At 41.6% G+C, this 16,378-nt stretch overlaps 2 protein-coding genes across 3 annotated transcripts in view; both read right to left on the reverse strand.

Annotated features, from left to right (window-relative positions):
* LOC137131609 (ephrin type-B receptor 1-like) overlaps nt 1-8,941 on the reverse strand; it is a 93,779-nt gene extending 84,838 nt beyond the window's left edge. Inside the window, exon 1 of one of the 2 annotated variants that reach the window (XM_067513096.1) lies at nt 8,643-8,941. Coding sequence is in view for 1 of the 2 variants with exons in the window: in XM_067513095.1 (XP_067369196.1) it covers nt 7,840-7,936 (97 nt within the window). In the remaining variant the exon portion in view is untranslated. The other variant, XM_067513095.1, reaches the window with a different exon arrangement.
* Nucleotides 8,942-12,985: 4,044 nt separating this feature from the next.
* LOC137131610 (glypican-1-like) overlaps nt 12,986-16,378 on the reverse strand; it is a 38,159-nt gene continuing 34,766 nt past the window's right edge. Inside the window, exons 9-10 of the mRNA XM_067513097.1 lie at nt 15,337-15,512; nt 12,986-14,476 (exon numbers count right to left, since the gene is read on the reverse strand). Of these exons, the coding sequence (XP_067369198.1) occupies nt 14,292-14,476; nt 15,337-15,512 (361 nt within the window). The 3' untranslated portion in view covers nt 12,986-14,291. The remainder of the gene's footprint in view (nt 14,477-15,336; nt 15,513-16,378) is intronic.

A 16,378-nucleotide genomic window follows, 5' to 3' on the forward strand; every position in this document is an offset into this window, starting at 1 on the left:
AAGAAATGAGTAGTTCAAGTTAAAAGATGTAGATGAAATTTGAGCAACTTGTCAATTATTGTAATGCACAAAATCTCTGACAAAATGTTAAATATTAAAGATAATATTAAAGACAATAATAAGAAAAGTTAAAGTTCCAAAGTTGCAGTGGAAGAATAATAGTAATGACAATTACTTGTTGTGCAGCAGTCCCACCAGTGAAAGCACGTGTGTCACAGCATTTAAAAAGTTTAAAGTTTAAATTAAAAAGTGATTAAATTTACAACTATTTCAAGGTGAGGAAAAATCCCTGATGTGAACTTACTCACCCACTGTATCCACTGCCCGCTCCTTTCTTTTGCTCCAACAGTGGCACAGCCCTTAATATCCAGCGCGGCTATCTGTGAGACCATATGCCCACGGCAGGAACCCTGAAGAGGCTGGCAGAGGGCCCGCTCTCAACCAGCAAATAAATAATGGGCCATTATGTTCAATCATATGCTGTGCTATAAAGGGTCTAAAGCTCAGAGCAGCAGTATGCAGCATGCAGTGTGGAAGAACAGAGTAAAATGGGATAGATTACAACTGAATAGATGACCTTATGCTGCCAGTTGACTAGCAAACTGATAAAAGCGAGAAAAAATATTTTTGGCTAAAAATTCTTCTCACATGAAGTTATTTCATGTTATTCAACACTTTGCTTTGGATGCAGCCTTATACTAACAGAACGGTGGTTAATGCTAACAAATGTTACGATATATTTCATTGCAACTGAACTAACGTCATAATTTTATGACTTTATGATTTATGTATTCATGAGTTATCGATATCTGTTGATGTTTAATGGCTGTGTTCAATAGATATTAAAGATTAGTTCTACTGTTTTTAGTTGGAGATCATTGTGTTTGTCTTTTCTTGTGGCTAAGAATAAGATGATATCATTTTATAGCCTCTAAATGCAGTAAACCAGGTCGTTTCAAAAGGTCCACATACTTTTAGGATGTCTTTCAATCAAGTAATCTATAAATAAAACTGCAAAATATCCCCTCCGCTTTTTATTTCCCTATGGCCAGAAGGTTGAAAATTCAGTGAGAGCCCTGAGGTCAAGATAAATGGAATGGGGTATTTTTTTTTTTTTTTTTTTTATCGTTAAGATCTACTGCAACAGCATAAAGAAATGATTTGGCCTGAAACAAGGGGTAATTGATGCTATCGCTTACCTTGCATGTTGAAAAAAAAAAAAAAAAAAGGATCAATACCGAAGACAGAACAATTCAAGGAGCATGCCACTGCTGTCTGTCTAACATAGTGGTATATTGATGTGACTCTTTGAGCTGCAAATTAGTTGAAGTGACAGTATAATGGACCCCAGTGAAAGAAAAGGGAGAATTTTAGGTGAAAACAAAAGATTCCTTTCATTCCTTTTATGCCACTATTAATTATAGTTTCATATCAAGGAAATATAATCTATTTAGACCGGTTTGTTATGCAAATAACCTGAGGGGTTTGGGTGTTGGAGTGTGTCTCTCTGCAGCTAAAATCAATTTATGCTTTTTTTTTTAAACATGTCAGCAATGGCAGCTGTGGAGGAGAAATGGTGATTCTAGTTTAATGCCTCTAATGAAGGTGCTTTACATGCTGGCTGACAGCTGATGTGGAGGGTATAGTCAGTGAGCAAGTGGGTGGTGTACACATATTTGGTAAATTTGCTCTGTCAAGTTAATGTTTACAATGGACCAAACGCTGATTCAAATTGCTGCACTTAGTTTCAAACAGGAGCAGGACTTCAATGAACCTGAAGTGAGTAATCTACCAACCATTTTATGATTTATTGGTTTATTCTTCCATCTATAAAGCATCACAACATAGTGAAGATTTCATATTCCAAGAGCTTGGGGTGAACATTTTAAACGGCTTTGTCTCTGATTAGTCCAAAAGCCACACGTGTTCGGTTTAAATTGACATAAAACACAGAAGCAAATTCTTTCAGCCCTTCTCGGCAGCAACCATAAACCGCGACGCCCTCTGTCTTCGCTCCCATTTCTCTCAAACTCAAGTGTCATCACTTTACTTGGATTTGTCAGAAAGGCATTAGTTGCATTTTGGAAAATATAATGAAGCTGTAGAGATAGAAAATGTATCTAGACTTTCACAAACAAAATATCAGTAGTTGAAAATAATAATGTCCAGCCTATCAACTGAATAGGTAATTATTATATGCTTTAATTATGAAAGTACAGGGTCCTAATTATTTATAAACAATTAGTGGGAAAAGTAAAGTAACTTTGCTTAGTTTCTTATGTTGTGATTTTTTGTAACCAGATGACAACTTTCCAGTGTCATTAATAAACCTTCCAATTCAGCACTTTGACAAGAAAATGTTGAATCATTTTATGAGGCAGCATTCAAATGCAGATATCTGACCTAGAATTTGTTAAGGAAGAATTTGGACCTGACTTGCAACAGTAATTGCCTCAACTCTACAGCTCCTACTGTGTCCTGTAGCCATATTGCAAGATTGAGTGCTGCTTGATGCATAGTCAGATTTTAACACATATTGAAGATTAATGTAAGGTAAGAAAAGGAGGAGAAGGTCTAAACACAACAGAGACATGGTGGGCAGATGCACGAACATAAAAAAAAAAAAATCATTCTAGACTGATCCATTCTTTCCAAACCGAACTGATCAACTCATCTGCTGTCAGTTTTTTCCAATATCCTGCAATTCTTTTTGAGACCCGACATGGCCTCAGAAGACTTGCTCACCACTGTGGCAATAGCTTACATTATAGATAATTTTAGTACAGGTGGCATAACCATTAGAAATAGATGTGCATCATGACCCAAACATTTGGTATAGACATGCCAATAAATGTATGCATTTTAAAAATATAGAATTTTTCCACAGTAACTGACTCATCACTGATCCAGTGGACCAACAACTTCCTTCTGAATATGAGAACAGCATTTTTTAGTTGTGTGAAAATTCACAGCCGAGGTGTGAAGATTCATAGTTAACAATATACTTTTCACACTGATGCGACTTATTAATCACGTCTCAGTAAACATTGGGCATGTGTTGTTAGAAATTACTTCCTGTACCACTGAAAACTGTGATCGTGAAGTCCCTGTGGGTTTACAGAAGGACAGCGTTTAATACCAGAATGACTGATCTGAAATTGCCTCTTGATGCCCAATTCACTGTGGGAAATGCAGCACTGAAGCCCGGGACTCTTAAGTCTCTCTTTAAAAGTAAATATTCTTACAGGTTTCAAGTACGTTCTGCAAGGAGGAAACCAAATGTATTCTGAAATGATATGTGAAAATAAATATTTAAGGACGGCCCTGAGGAAAAATAGACTGGGAAGCACTGGAGCAAAAGCTTCAGGACTGGTGTGAAGGATCTTCTTCCAAGAGCCTACTTCTCCCCAGTTCAACTATCTGTCTGTCACATAACTTGTCACCAGATGAATATAGAAACTACATCTTTAAAACATGAGCCAGCAGAGCATGGTGCAGGGTACACTATGTGCATATGTGTGTGTGTGCATGTGTGTTTCTGTGGGCTGGCAGTGCTGTGTATGTGCAATGCGTCATCTGCATATCTCTTCAAAATAAGTGTGTGATAGGTTTCCCAAAGGAGGTCGCTTATCGAACACACATCTCCAACAACGTAGCGAATTAAAGCTTCTCGTGTTAATGGCAGCATCTAAAACAATATCTCTGACGTTTCACCTTTAGCGCAATATGACAGATGGGGCATGGCGTCCATTCGTTCACGGAAAGGACCCGACAACGTAACACGTAGGACCAGTGTATATCATACATAGAGTCCACATTTTACATGTAGCCTACAAGCTGCACACCAATGCAGGAATTCTGAGTTTGGGTCAAACTAGCATTTCTTGCATAAAAAAAGTCAAAGGAAATTAACTGCATGACCCCTCGACACTCAACACTGACACAAATCAGCAATTTCAGTTACAGAGGCTGCTGCTGACTGGGCATTTGGTTGGGACACAGATGACTTTGCCACCCCTCTCAGGGCTTGTTTGTGGGATATGAAGCACTTACACCCAACCATATCCGCTGGGTCAGGGTTTGCATTGACTTTCAAAATAACAGGGTCAAACGATGGATTAATGTGCTGAATGTTGGACTCTGAATAGGTCCAGATCCTGAGGGGGACGTAGATTATTGAACATATGCAGCTTTTTCCGATGACAATAAACAGCTATAGCCAGAATATTGTATTCCTTATGGCTTTGTTACAGAGAGAAAACAAAAAGTCTTTGGCCTATTTTTCTGCATCCCTTTCCCCGAATCTGTAAAGTCTGCCGTACTATGTTCTTTCAACGAGGATGCGTATCGGTGCCTAATGTAGAAATGTGCTGCCCACTTCATACACAGCAACCAGCTGGGTTTCGGGAAAAAATTTAAACACATGGAGTCAGTGCAAACAATAAATTGGCCACTATTTCTTACCAAATGTGAAATGTAACTTCACTGGATATAAAATTATTATGAGTACAAACATAAACAACAAGCTGGCAGATAAAAAAAACAAAAATTCAGTCTTGTTTAGTGGAACAAAGAAAACCAATAATGAACAATGCAGGTGAAAGAGGTGAAATGATTCATGAACAAAAAATTATCTGCAACTAATACATGTAATTTGTAAATCCTTCAGGGGCTTCTCTGTTTTTGCATAAATAAGACTTAAACTGTGTTCAGGTTTTGATATTGGTGATGCAACTAGATAAAAGGAACCAAATTAAACAAAACAAAATACACGTATTCGTTTGTTGTCAACAAAATGTGGAAAATACGTGTCGAGCTTCACGGCAAAAGTATGTGAACCTGTGCGTTCGGTAACACTCTTCTGCGATAAGGTCAACTAAACGTTTCCAGTAATGATTTATCGGTCCTGCACGTGACACAGAGGGATTTTAGGCCAATTCTCTTTGCAGAGTACTTTCAGCTAAGGGATGCTGGTTGGCTTCCTTACTTGAACTGGCAGCTTCTGCTCCTTGCACAATGTAAAGTCATGACTTTGTCTCCGTTTCTAGCCTGATGACAATAGACTCTTCATTGTCCAGATCAGACATTGATAGAGAGGAGAAATCAGAGACATACGCCTGCTTGTATATAACACTGATCAAACACTGGAGTGTAGTTCGCCCTTCAAATAATCTAATAATCTTCGAGCTTCAAATGCTGTTGTATCTGAAAATTTTAGTTTCCAATTAATTTATTTGGTTTTATGACTTTCATGAAAGTCTGGTCAGGTTCATGTCAAATTCATGCAAAGGTTGAGAATATTCTAAATGTCCCACAAACCTTTGAGTGTCACGTTATGCTTCCATTGCTTAGTTTCTATGTAATGAAAGCTATGGGGAAGCATTTTCATTCACCTATTATAAACAATATGTCAGCAGATTAGAGGTGAAACAATTAGCTGACTGATGATTTACCTGGCGATTTTGATCACTGTTAAAACAGGAGTGATTTTCTGGGCTGTGTGCAAGAGAAAAAACAAAAAAGCTAACTACAGTATGTCAGCAATAACAGATAAAAATGACAAAAAAAAACCCCATCATTAACGCTTCAGTACTGCGGTTTGTTGTTGTTTTACCATTTAACATTCACAGTATCCGTGAGAAGCTTCATCAAACAATAAAATTGCCTCAGGCTCCCAAAAAAATCTGAAAGTTTACAGAGTACATGTGCAAAGGTGTACACAGAGTTGAGATCCAAGCAGTGACTGTGTCAGCAGAGATTCTGTTTTACTCCAACACACTCAGATCACCTCATTAGGCACCTACTTACCATGAAAAGGCCACGGTGACCACAAAACAACCCACCACCCACATTGCACCTATTTGTCTCTCCTCCCTCTCTTAACCTCCTACCTCTCTTCATCTCCCACACATGCAAACACATGCAGAGTTCTGTTTAATCAAAGCAGACCTGCCCTTCAACACATTTACATGTCCTATAACAGGGAAGGCTCACTACAGAGCCCGTCATTACACGCACCATTAAAACACAGCAGTAGACTAATCTAGCGCCTCCATGAGGGACAGCAGTAGCAGCAGGAGGAGCAGGAGGAGAAATGGTAGAGGACACTACGAGTGGAGGCTGATAGGGGAAGCAGCCGGAGGAGCAAAAGGGATGCAAAGAAGCAAGCTGGAGGTGTGGCAGACTAGGTAAAGAAGATGGCGAGACATGGATCTTTGGGTAAGAGCAGCAGAAACTAGAGCAGCAGCAGATGCTTGGGGAGGCGTAGCATGATGCAGCAGGAGCAGTAGGTGAATGCTTGAGGAACAAAAGAAGAACCAAGGAGTCATGCTTGAGGCAGAAAAAGACTAGGCAATGCTTGAGAAACAGCAGCAGGAGTAGAATTTGATGCTGGAGCTGAAGATGGTGCATGGAGACGTGCAGTAGCATTAGAAGCCTTTTGAGTAGGAGCAACAAGAGGTGCCGTGGGTCATGTTTGGGTAGAAAACCAAGGCACAGTAACAAGGCTTTAAAAGAAACAGCAGAAGGAGGAAGCTCCAAGATAAGCAGTATCAGATAGTAGAGTTTATGAAGTGATATAAGGGGTGATTCTTGGGGAGAAGCAGCAGAGCTCTCTGTAGGAGAAGCCTGGAGAGGAACGACTGGAGAAGCTGTAGCGTTTGGTGATTGGGTTAGTATAGGTGGTGGACATGTTTAAAGAGAAGGAGCTGGAAGAGTAAGGTTAAGCTGAAGAAGTTAATGACTGAAAAGGAAAGAAACACAAAGAGCCATGGGTAATGCACTCACAGCAGCTCATCGGGATCTCTGTCTGCGTGGGGAGCAGCAGCAGGACCAATGTTCAAAGCATACGGAGACGACGCCTGTGGAGATGCAGTAGGATGAGATGCTTTGAGGGAAGCAGAAGGTTATGCTTAAGGAAAAGGAGCGGAAATGAAAGATAAGAGGGGAGCAGCAGGAGCAGTGGCAGTCGGAGATGCCTGAGGACACGCAACAGAAGGGACAGCAGGTGACGCTTGAGAGGGAGCAGCAACAGTAGCGAGGGAGGCTCAGGGAGGAGCAGCCAGAACCGATTCTGTGTGAGCAGCAGCAGAAGCGTAGGTAGGTGCTGCTTTGGGAGAAGTAGGAGTTCAGAATGTCTGGAAAGGATCAGGGGACGATGATGAGCAGGAGGTGAAGCTGGGGAGGAGCAGCAGGGAAGGTGGCAGCAGCTACACCTGTGAGCTATAATTATAATTCAGTTTGCCGCTTCAGGTGAGCAGCAGTCTGTGATAATAGAGCTGGCTCCATGCACCCAGGAGGGATGAAACATGTTCGATCCTAAATGCAACACTAAGTATGATCCACTATATTAACATCACAGGACATTAAGTACTTGGTGCATTAATGCAATGTGAATGTGATTGAAAATCCAATTTGTTGTACCAACCAGTATTTAAAATTGGCTTGATTTTGATACTGAGAGCATGTTAGGTGATTATACCAAAGTAGAATTAACATGTCACTTTCTTTGTAATTTTCTTTGTTTGTTTCATTTGTGCAATTACTGGCAATATCTGTAGCCTTTAGTCCTGGACAGCTGCATATTCCACTGCTGATGAACAGCCAACCTTCAGTGAAACCCCTCAAATGACGACAGAACTTGTTATAATACTGTGAAGGATGCACACAGCTCCACACAAACTTCAATTGCAAGTTTATTCCAAGCACATTGCGGGGTTGTTACACTTGACTGATTGAGCTTTGCTGACTGCTTTGACCACAGTTTAGCGCATGAATTACTTCAAGCCTTCACGCTGCACCAGCTGAACACTGAACATGTCCCTTCCACTGCCCACTTACCTTCCACTGCCAGCACCGTGGAGATCACACCGAGAAGCACTGCAACCCAAGTGGCCGGCGTGGCCAAAGCGCCTCCCTGCCCGTCTTCTCCCATCATCCGGCTGACAGAAACAATCCCACAAAAACACGCTGTATTCCTCCGGTGAACAGTCACATCTCAGTCCTCAGTGTGTTCCGCGTGTGTGTGTCTGTGTGTGTGTGTGGCACCGGCACAGTCAGCGAGGACTGAGGCGGGGAGAGAGAGAGAGAGAGAGAGAGAGAGAGAGAGAGAGAGAGAGAGAGAGAGAGAGAGAGAGAGAGAGAGAGAGAGAGAGCGACCGCTGCTGCTGCTGCTGCTGGATGTCCGCTCTCTCTCCTCTCATCCTCTTCTTTCTCACACTTTTCTGGCCAATCAGGGAAGAGCATGGCGGATCGTTAACCAATCACCCGTCCCTTTCTACCTGACCCATCCTGAATGCCCAAATACTCAGGTCTCCAGCGTCCCAGCGCGGTGCCAGCGTGACGGGACAGCGACACACAGTGGCCACAAAGTAGTTCAACCACCAAACTGTTCCTCAGGAAACAGTGGTGAGACTTGTGCTTTAAGGGACAAACATAAAGTAAAACTAAACCACATATTTATAATGAGTTATAAGGAGTTTTAAAGTGGGAGGTTATGGTCCAGACAGGGTGACCTCTAGCGAAGGCCTGAACAAAAGTGAGTCCACCTGGGCCCAAAACAGACCCACCGAGAAACTCTGGACTCTGTCTGACACATCCAAGACAGCGCGTGATCTCAGTCACATAAGAAGGAAGCAACTTACATTGTCCATGGACTGTCTCCGGACGTCAAGAGGCGAGCGATGGACTTGATGTACTTGACTCGGGACAGTTGTTGTAGCCTTTGCAGAGACAGGATGAAAATATTAGGCCCTTAGTGCCCCGGAATAAGTAAATTAACACCTATAATTCACCAAAACAAGTGTTTTTACTTCCTTGAACTCATTTCCTCTCAGAAGTGAGCTGACACTTCCTCACCGTCTTGTTTTGCAGCTTGTTCAGAAGGCACAACAATAACCATATTGATACAACAACTACACTGATTTTCTGTGAGTTTGTGATGATTATTCTTCTTCTTCTTCTTCTTCTTCTTCTTCTACTTCTGTTTTTGGCTACTTTCAAGCAACATAAAGTACATTACTGCCACCTTCTGAATAGAAACTTTTCAACTTTTCAACTGAGCTCCTCTGTAAAAAGTCACCAGCTGCCTTGAACTAAGCAGTGACAGCCTTCCATTGAATAATTACTGCAGTTATATATATGTTATGTTGGCAACAGGTTATTTGTCAAGCAGTGGATTATTTTCTTCCCTGACAGCACTGGCATTTCTCAAGATGACAAAGCCAGGAGACATCATTTTCACACGTGGATTAACTCCAGTTAGGAGACTTTCCCCTCTGGCCGGGCTCTTCTATCATGAAGGCAAGATTTAGGTGAAAAATTAATTTAACACTGGATGAAAATGAATGCTGTGACATTGCATAAGATCATCAAAACAATACCACAGTGAATGTTTGCTGTATTCAAGTTTCCATTGAAATATATGAATGTGAGTGTTTTCAAAGATTTATTACACCCATACTTCCTTACTGGATGGAATATAATGTTAGACTTTCTGTTAGGGTTTGTTAATTGTTTCCAACATTAAATGTAATGCTTGCATGTGTGTGTAATGTATGTTTGTGAGGTGTCTATGTACTTATGATGTCATTAGTGACACCATGTAGTTTCGATAGTTTGGTTTGATAGTTGCCTTTGTAGTTTACCTTTAAAGTCTGTTGACAGTGGTCAAGGAAACAATGCAACGCTATATTATCATTATGTGATGAATTGCATTTTTCATTGGCCTGTACTTATAAGGAGTTGTTTTTCTGCATTGAACTCTCTATTTGCTTTGATCTCTGTTTTCCAATAAATAGTGGGAACAAGGAAGAGCCCGCTGGGGTTGGCTGAGTTCGGGTGAAGTGTTAAGTCACTAAGACCCCGCCGCGCTCCCCTTGTGCAAGTAAAAGACACAAGTCGACTCTTGTGTGTTATTTCTCTGTTGTTGAACTGTATTTCCAGGTGTAATCAGCGCTGTTGTGGTTATCAGAACCCAACACTTTGTGTTGGGGTTTTATTTTTTATTTTTTGTCCTTTCAGCTTATCCCCTGAGTTCAGGGTCACCACAGCAGATCATTGTATGCATGTTGATTTGGCACAGTTTTTACGCCGGATGCAACCCTCCCCAATTTCTACCGGGCTTGGACCGGCACTGCACAGCTGGGGATGGGAATGGGCTTTTAGGGGTTCAGTGTCTATAGCCGGGACCAGGGACTGAACCACTGACCCTGTGGTCCGTGGACAACTGCCTTACTAACTGAGCTACAGCCGCCCCCACAACAACAATGAAAGTTAAAATGATCACATTATAGATAACTCATGGTGTGAGGGGTTTATTGCTTTATACAAGCAGAGACCCACCTTTGGTTAATGTAGTCATATCAGTAAATTGGAGGAATTGGTCAACAGCCTGGATGGATTAAAAAATGGACAGTTACTTGATTGGACGTCTCAAGCCGTGGACCCTTGCCTGGCAGGACTGTTTAGAAGTCCATCCATAGTCCACAGAAGTAGCTGTGGCAACAGTGTGAAAGTTTTTTTAAGTGCACCGAGTAAAGTGAAAACTGTGTTACTACGAGACAAAACTCAGCTACATTTCAGCCCCCGATGGCCTCAGATCAATTTACCCCTGAAGTCTCAGCCTTGTCCTTTCTGTCCTTCATCCTCTGCAGCTCTCTTCCTCTTACACTGTCTGCACTAAGGGAGAAGCCTGCACAGCAGCGTGGCCATACAGATCACTGCTGTGACATTGTGCTTTCACAGTCTTTCAACATGTCATCAGCTTTTAAGACACCACAGCATGTACTACTACAACAACAAGCTTTGTTCTGGGCCTACTGCATCCTGTGCACATTGACCAGTGTCCTAAAGAGTTGTTTATCTGGCTGTGAGTACGTGAGAGACAGACAAAGGAAGGCAGACGCTTCTTATCTGAAAGCCAGCAGTTGGAAGCGTTTAAAATTTACAAGAAAACACATTAGCCCTGCGTTTGCTCCTTTTAAACCACAGGTGGACACAACAATCGATTACAGACTTGCTTTAACAATTAAACTGAAACTGTCTGCAGAGCTAAGGTTACGTCTTTTGAATTTGTTCACTAAAAGTTGTGGAGTCTTTTGTTCAGCAGTAACTGTCACCTGAGGGGCGTGAAATAATGAGTAAACTTTGATCATGGAAAGACAGCTCAGACAAAGCTGAGCATTGATTCATTGTCTTCATGTCTAGACACAGTCAAACGAGAATCAACTGTGTGGCAGACATCACAAAGTGAAACTGGGAAGCTAAATTCTACCTTTAACTCCATATTATTCATTTACAGGACGAAATGTGATTTAGAAAAAGGCTCGTCTCAGGCAGACGTTCATAGCAGGTTACAGAAAGTTGTTGAGAAATTAAATGTGAGAGCCGTGCACTAAAATAGAAACTTGTCGTTTACTGCGTGTCACTGTGTGTGTGCCTGCTGCTCCATTTTACTCGGTTGTATAAGATTTTCAACATCTGCATCTGGAAAATAAATCTTTGATTAACTCCAAACCCCCTGACTGGTGCAGGATTGTCAGCGCACACACATACCGGCCCCTGTTTTCGCACGACCAGACCAAGATGAGACTTGTCACCGTCTGTCACAAAGAGCTTTATGTGAATTTATAGACCTGGTGTGGCTGACACAGAAAAAGTACGGCATGATTTTAGCTTTGATGTTTGTATTTAGAACATGTCTAGGAATGTGACCAGGGAGGCAGTCCGAGGCAATATGTCCAGATGTCAGGAGGTACAGAGATGTAACAGAGGTAGTCAACCCTGGTCCTCGGGAGCCCGTGTCCTGCCGGGTTTCCCCACTATTCCTGCTCTACCCACTGCTGCCAGTTATAGACTGACTGAAAATGGCTGGTCCAGATAATGCCCCGTGGGTTGGGCAGCATAGGCGGACGCAAGGGAGGGAGCAAAAAGAGTGACAGTCCCCTCCTTTAAATAAAAAGCTCCCTCTAAACATGAAGAAATACCCTGTTAGGAGCGCTCACATTAGATCAAACCCAAAGTCAAGTAGCAATCAGGCATCATTGTTGTCTGCTGATATCATGGCACCCACTAGATGTTTTTTTTTTTTTTTTTGTGCCCCTCAGACAGCCTGAGAACGACCGTGTTGGGGGGATTGAGTGTGGGGGCTCTCAAGGACCAGGGTTGGATAGTTTTTATACTATTTGCTCCCTTAGAGAAAGTAAAAAACACTTTTCTGTCTGTAGAATAAATATGAGAATTTAGCTCCTTAAATCAGCCCAATACATTATCTGAAACGTGTATGAAATCTCTAAAGCTCACTAATTTACACCTGTAGATTTTTGCTTCAGATCTACATGAACTCTGTGGTGGTTTACGGTCTCATAGCTGTTTCCAGTTTTTACATTTGTGGGTTTTAGTTTCATATTTAGACTAAAATCGATCTGTGAGATGAATGTTATTGTTTTAATGTCAAAGTGCCATCTGACAGGATGTAAGCACATCTGCTGAAGTACTTTACTTAAATACAATTTTTACAGGAATATTTCCTTTTTCTCTTACATTTCCATTTATGTTACTTTTATGTAACATCTATATATGTGTGTGTGTGTGTACATATATAAATTATGATGCATAAAGTATTTTGTTCTTACTTAATTACGTGCTTTTGTACTTTCAGTGCATCTTAGAGCATGCACTTAAATTAAATAAACAATTGGAGGTTTTAAGGCGAGTTCATGTATTATGAGTTGTGTACTACTAGCACCTCTACTGCCTTTTTCCTGACTTTGTTCCAGTGACTTCCAAAACTTCTTCATAATTCATTTTTTTAGGCAGAGCATCCAGCTGGTTTCAGAGCTGGAGAAGCACATCTGTTCTGTTTTAATGAGTTATGACAGTGTTATTAACATTTTGCACTAACTTGCAAGAATACGTGTATTTCACATTTCACACAACTGTCAAACTCTTTTTTAATAGTCCCACAATAAAATCAAACTGTCCATGGTTAGATCCAACGCTACAATCAGTTTAATGGATGAAATGTGTGATTAAATACATGGACAAACAAAAATGAGCCCAGTACACAACCCCAGTGTGTGTAAATATGTGCAGTCGGTCCGACATTTTTGTGAATTTGAAGTTTTATACTGTATGTGTCAGACAGAAACGAAAGCATGCTGAGTTAAAGATATATCACCAGGCTATCGTATACAGGTTGGTAGTATTCTGCAAATGCCCTGTACTGTATGTACTGTACAAATACAAAAACATTATTATTTCTGAAGTGGCGCATTGTGTAAACCTCTGCATTAACAAAACCTGGTGACAGGCTCACAAATGTTCACCAGACTTGAGGCAATGTCTGCTCTTGGAAATGTAAAAAAACAAAAAAAAAAACGTGTGCAGAGTTTTAAGTGCTTTAGTTTGTCGTACTGTGTTGATTCCTCAGTTCATTCTTTACTGCAGGAAAGATTTCGGGCTTCAGGAAACTGCTAGTTTGTGCTTGTTTATAGGTGCATGGATGAGACTGGTTATTCTTTTACGAAGGCGATGCGTTGGTAAGAACGAATCACCCTCATCTGAAGTGTTTGGGTAAAAGGGCGGTAAAATCATCAACTACAACTTGTCATACATTTAGGAGTGTAATCATTTGTCTGCAATGTTTCAAGCGAATCCTGCTGGATGTATCTGTTTATGCTGACACGCCAAAACATCTGGACGACTAGACGACAGATGATGGGGGATTCATTGCCAATATAGGATTATGCTGTACATTCATGGCGTGGTATGGTGCCAATCTATTGGTTAATGTACACAAACATTTACATCTTAAACAATGTCCGGTAATGTAGACAATCTCCACATGAGTTAAAAATAAATCCAAAAACCTTGTTGAATGTGCCACATAAGTTCGGCCCCAAAGACTCTGCCGTCTGCTGAATGGAGCTAAATGGATCTGAGAGACAGTCAGTAAATCATTGTTAGTATCCGCATCATTGTCTTCTTTTTGACGCCTGCCTCTTGCTTGTCTCTGTCCTTTCCAGTTTTCCTCATCCCAATAGTCCACTGAAAATGAATCACACTCAAACTTGGACATCTTAAAGCGGAGCACAGTAAAACAAAGAATAATGCCTCGGTTTGTTTTAGGTGCTCCTCTTAGTCAAAGTAAAGGTTGTCCATTCATTCCCACAAAGGCCTTTTTTGTTTTTTTTGGCAAAGTTATGTTCCCGTCGTCCCCCCTGACAAACCCTTCCCATACTTCAGGCCCTGCTCAAGAGTCTGAATATTGGAGGCAGAGGTGTGATGGTCCATCATCGCTGAAGCAGCAGTACGATCAATGAGAGCAGGAGCAGCTGGCTGCTCAGGCGGGTTTGACACATGGTAGCACCTGTGACCGGGTTGTTGTTGGGTGGATGATCGGCGTACGATCCCGTTGTGCTGCGACGACACTGTCCGCTTACACACATCCCACTTCCTGAGCCGCTGTTGTCGTCACCTACAGAGGGATGAGAGAGATGCACAAATCAAGGGACTGTGTCATTTTGAATGAAGAGCATGAGAAGAACATGCACTTTCCTTTAAAAGCTCCCAATTTTCAGTTAGTAATTACAGTTTAATTACTGAGTGAAGAGACTGATTAACCTTCATGAATGGAATCAATATTTTAATTAGGTTAAAGATCAACGGCTTTCAGCTTGTCGCTTCAGGCCAAATCAACGTGTTCCGCACGTTGATGTGGCTGAATGACCTTGGCGGCTGGGTTGGGCCACACGTGGTGGGGTGAGATTCAAACCCGCAGCCTTCTGCATCCCCACTCAATGCTCTACCACTAAGTCACCAGACCCCCCTAATATCTTAATTAAGTTAATTAGTCATTAATTAGGAGTATATGGGCATCAGTTCCCAGCTGTCATCAACTCTATTTCAACATAGGGAATTAAATAAATTAAATCATTAAATAATAATAATAATGATTACTAATTCTAATAAACAATATTAATAAAAAATATGTTCGTTCATGTGTGAGTGAGCTACATTAATAAAGGCAGAAGCATTACAGAATAGACATGTTGGCTCCTCCGGTCACATGTCGAAGTCTCCTTGAGCAAGACACTGAACCAGTTGCTCCTGGGTGGTGTTGGCCAGCTATATAGCAGCTCCCCCATTGGTGTGTGAGTGTGTGTGTGATTGTGAGTGATTGTGAATGAGAAGCAGTGTAAAGCATTTTGAGTATCAGTAGGCAGAAAAGGGCTATAGAAGTGCAGGCCATTTAACATTCGCATGATTTCTCATACTTTAGCTAAGATATTAAAACACGACAGTACTTTAAAAGCAAAAATGTCAGGAAAGACCCACTTGCATCCTGGAAGTCGACATCATTGCCTTCAAGCGCATTTTTGAGCCTGTTGCTTGTGATTTTGAGCTGCATGATCTGCTGTCGGATCGTCATGTCTGGCTTTGTGATGTCAAGCTCCACTTCTGGGTTGTTGATCTGATTGGCCAATCCATCACCCATCACCTCTGGAAGGTACCTGGTTGGAGAAATGAACGAGCGGGGTGGGGAACCATCATTAGTTTAGTTCTGGTTGATGCACGAGGGCATGGGGGGAGAAAAATCAGAGAAATCAGAATCTGGTTAACGAAAACGCTTGAAGCCTGAAACAAGGCCTTTCGGATTGTTTGTTTACTTGAGTCGCTACGTCTGCAGCGCTGTGCTCAATTCTGTAAATTAGATCTCGGATTTTGCACAGACAGCGCCTGCTCAGCATATACTGTCGAGTTATACAGAACACACACACACACACACACACACAGTTCTTCTATTTAATTCTTCTGTGAAACCCAACTGACAAAAAACATCCCCTACACGACCACAGATACAGTATTAACCAGGAACAATTGGCAGTTTATTAACACCAATGAATCCTGTCTTCATCAAGCTCAAAATGCTCAGTTTGTGTGGAAACTTATAAAGAGTATGTTGATTTAACCATTTGCTGATGTCAGATGCTGCAGTATGTGGGCTAGTGCTGCTGAACCATATCGTGTTAATTGTTTCGATTATTTTATTTTCCCCTTTTAAAGAAATGAGAGTAGGACAGAGACACACACAGACACCAGATCAACATGTTCTGCACATTGATTTGGCAGGTGTGTTTACGCTGGATGCCCTTTTTGCCGCAACCCTCCCATTATTATCCGAGCGGGGGAGGCAGCTGAGGCTTACCTCCCCACACCTGGTGGGGTGGGATTCGAACCCATGGCCTTTTGTATCCTAACCCAAGGCTCCACCACTGATCCACCGGGACCCCAGTTTTCAGTCTGTTTTGTTGGCTTCTAATTTAAAGCTAACAAACTTGGCCTGTGAGTTAAACCTTGTAAGCTTCGCATACTTCAA

The sequence above is a fragment of the Channa argus genome, chromosome 8 (genome assembly GCF_033026475.1).
Source record: "Channa argus isolate prfri chromosome 8, Channa argus male v1.0, whole genome shotgun sequence".
NCBI lineage: Eukaryota > Metazoa > Chordata > Actinopteri > Anabantiformes > Channidae > Channa > Channa argus.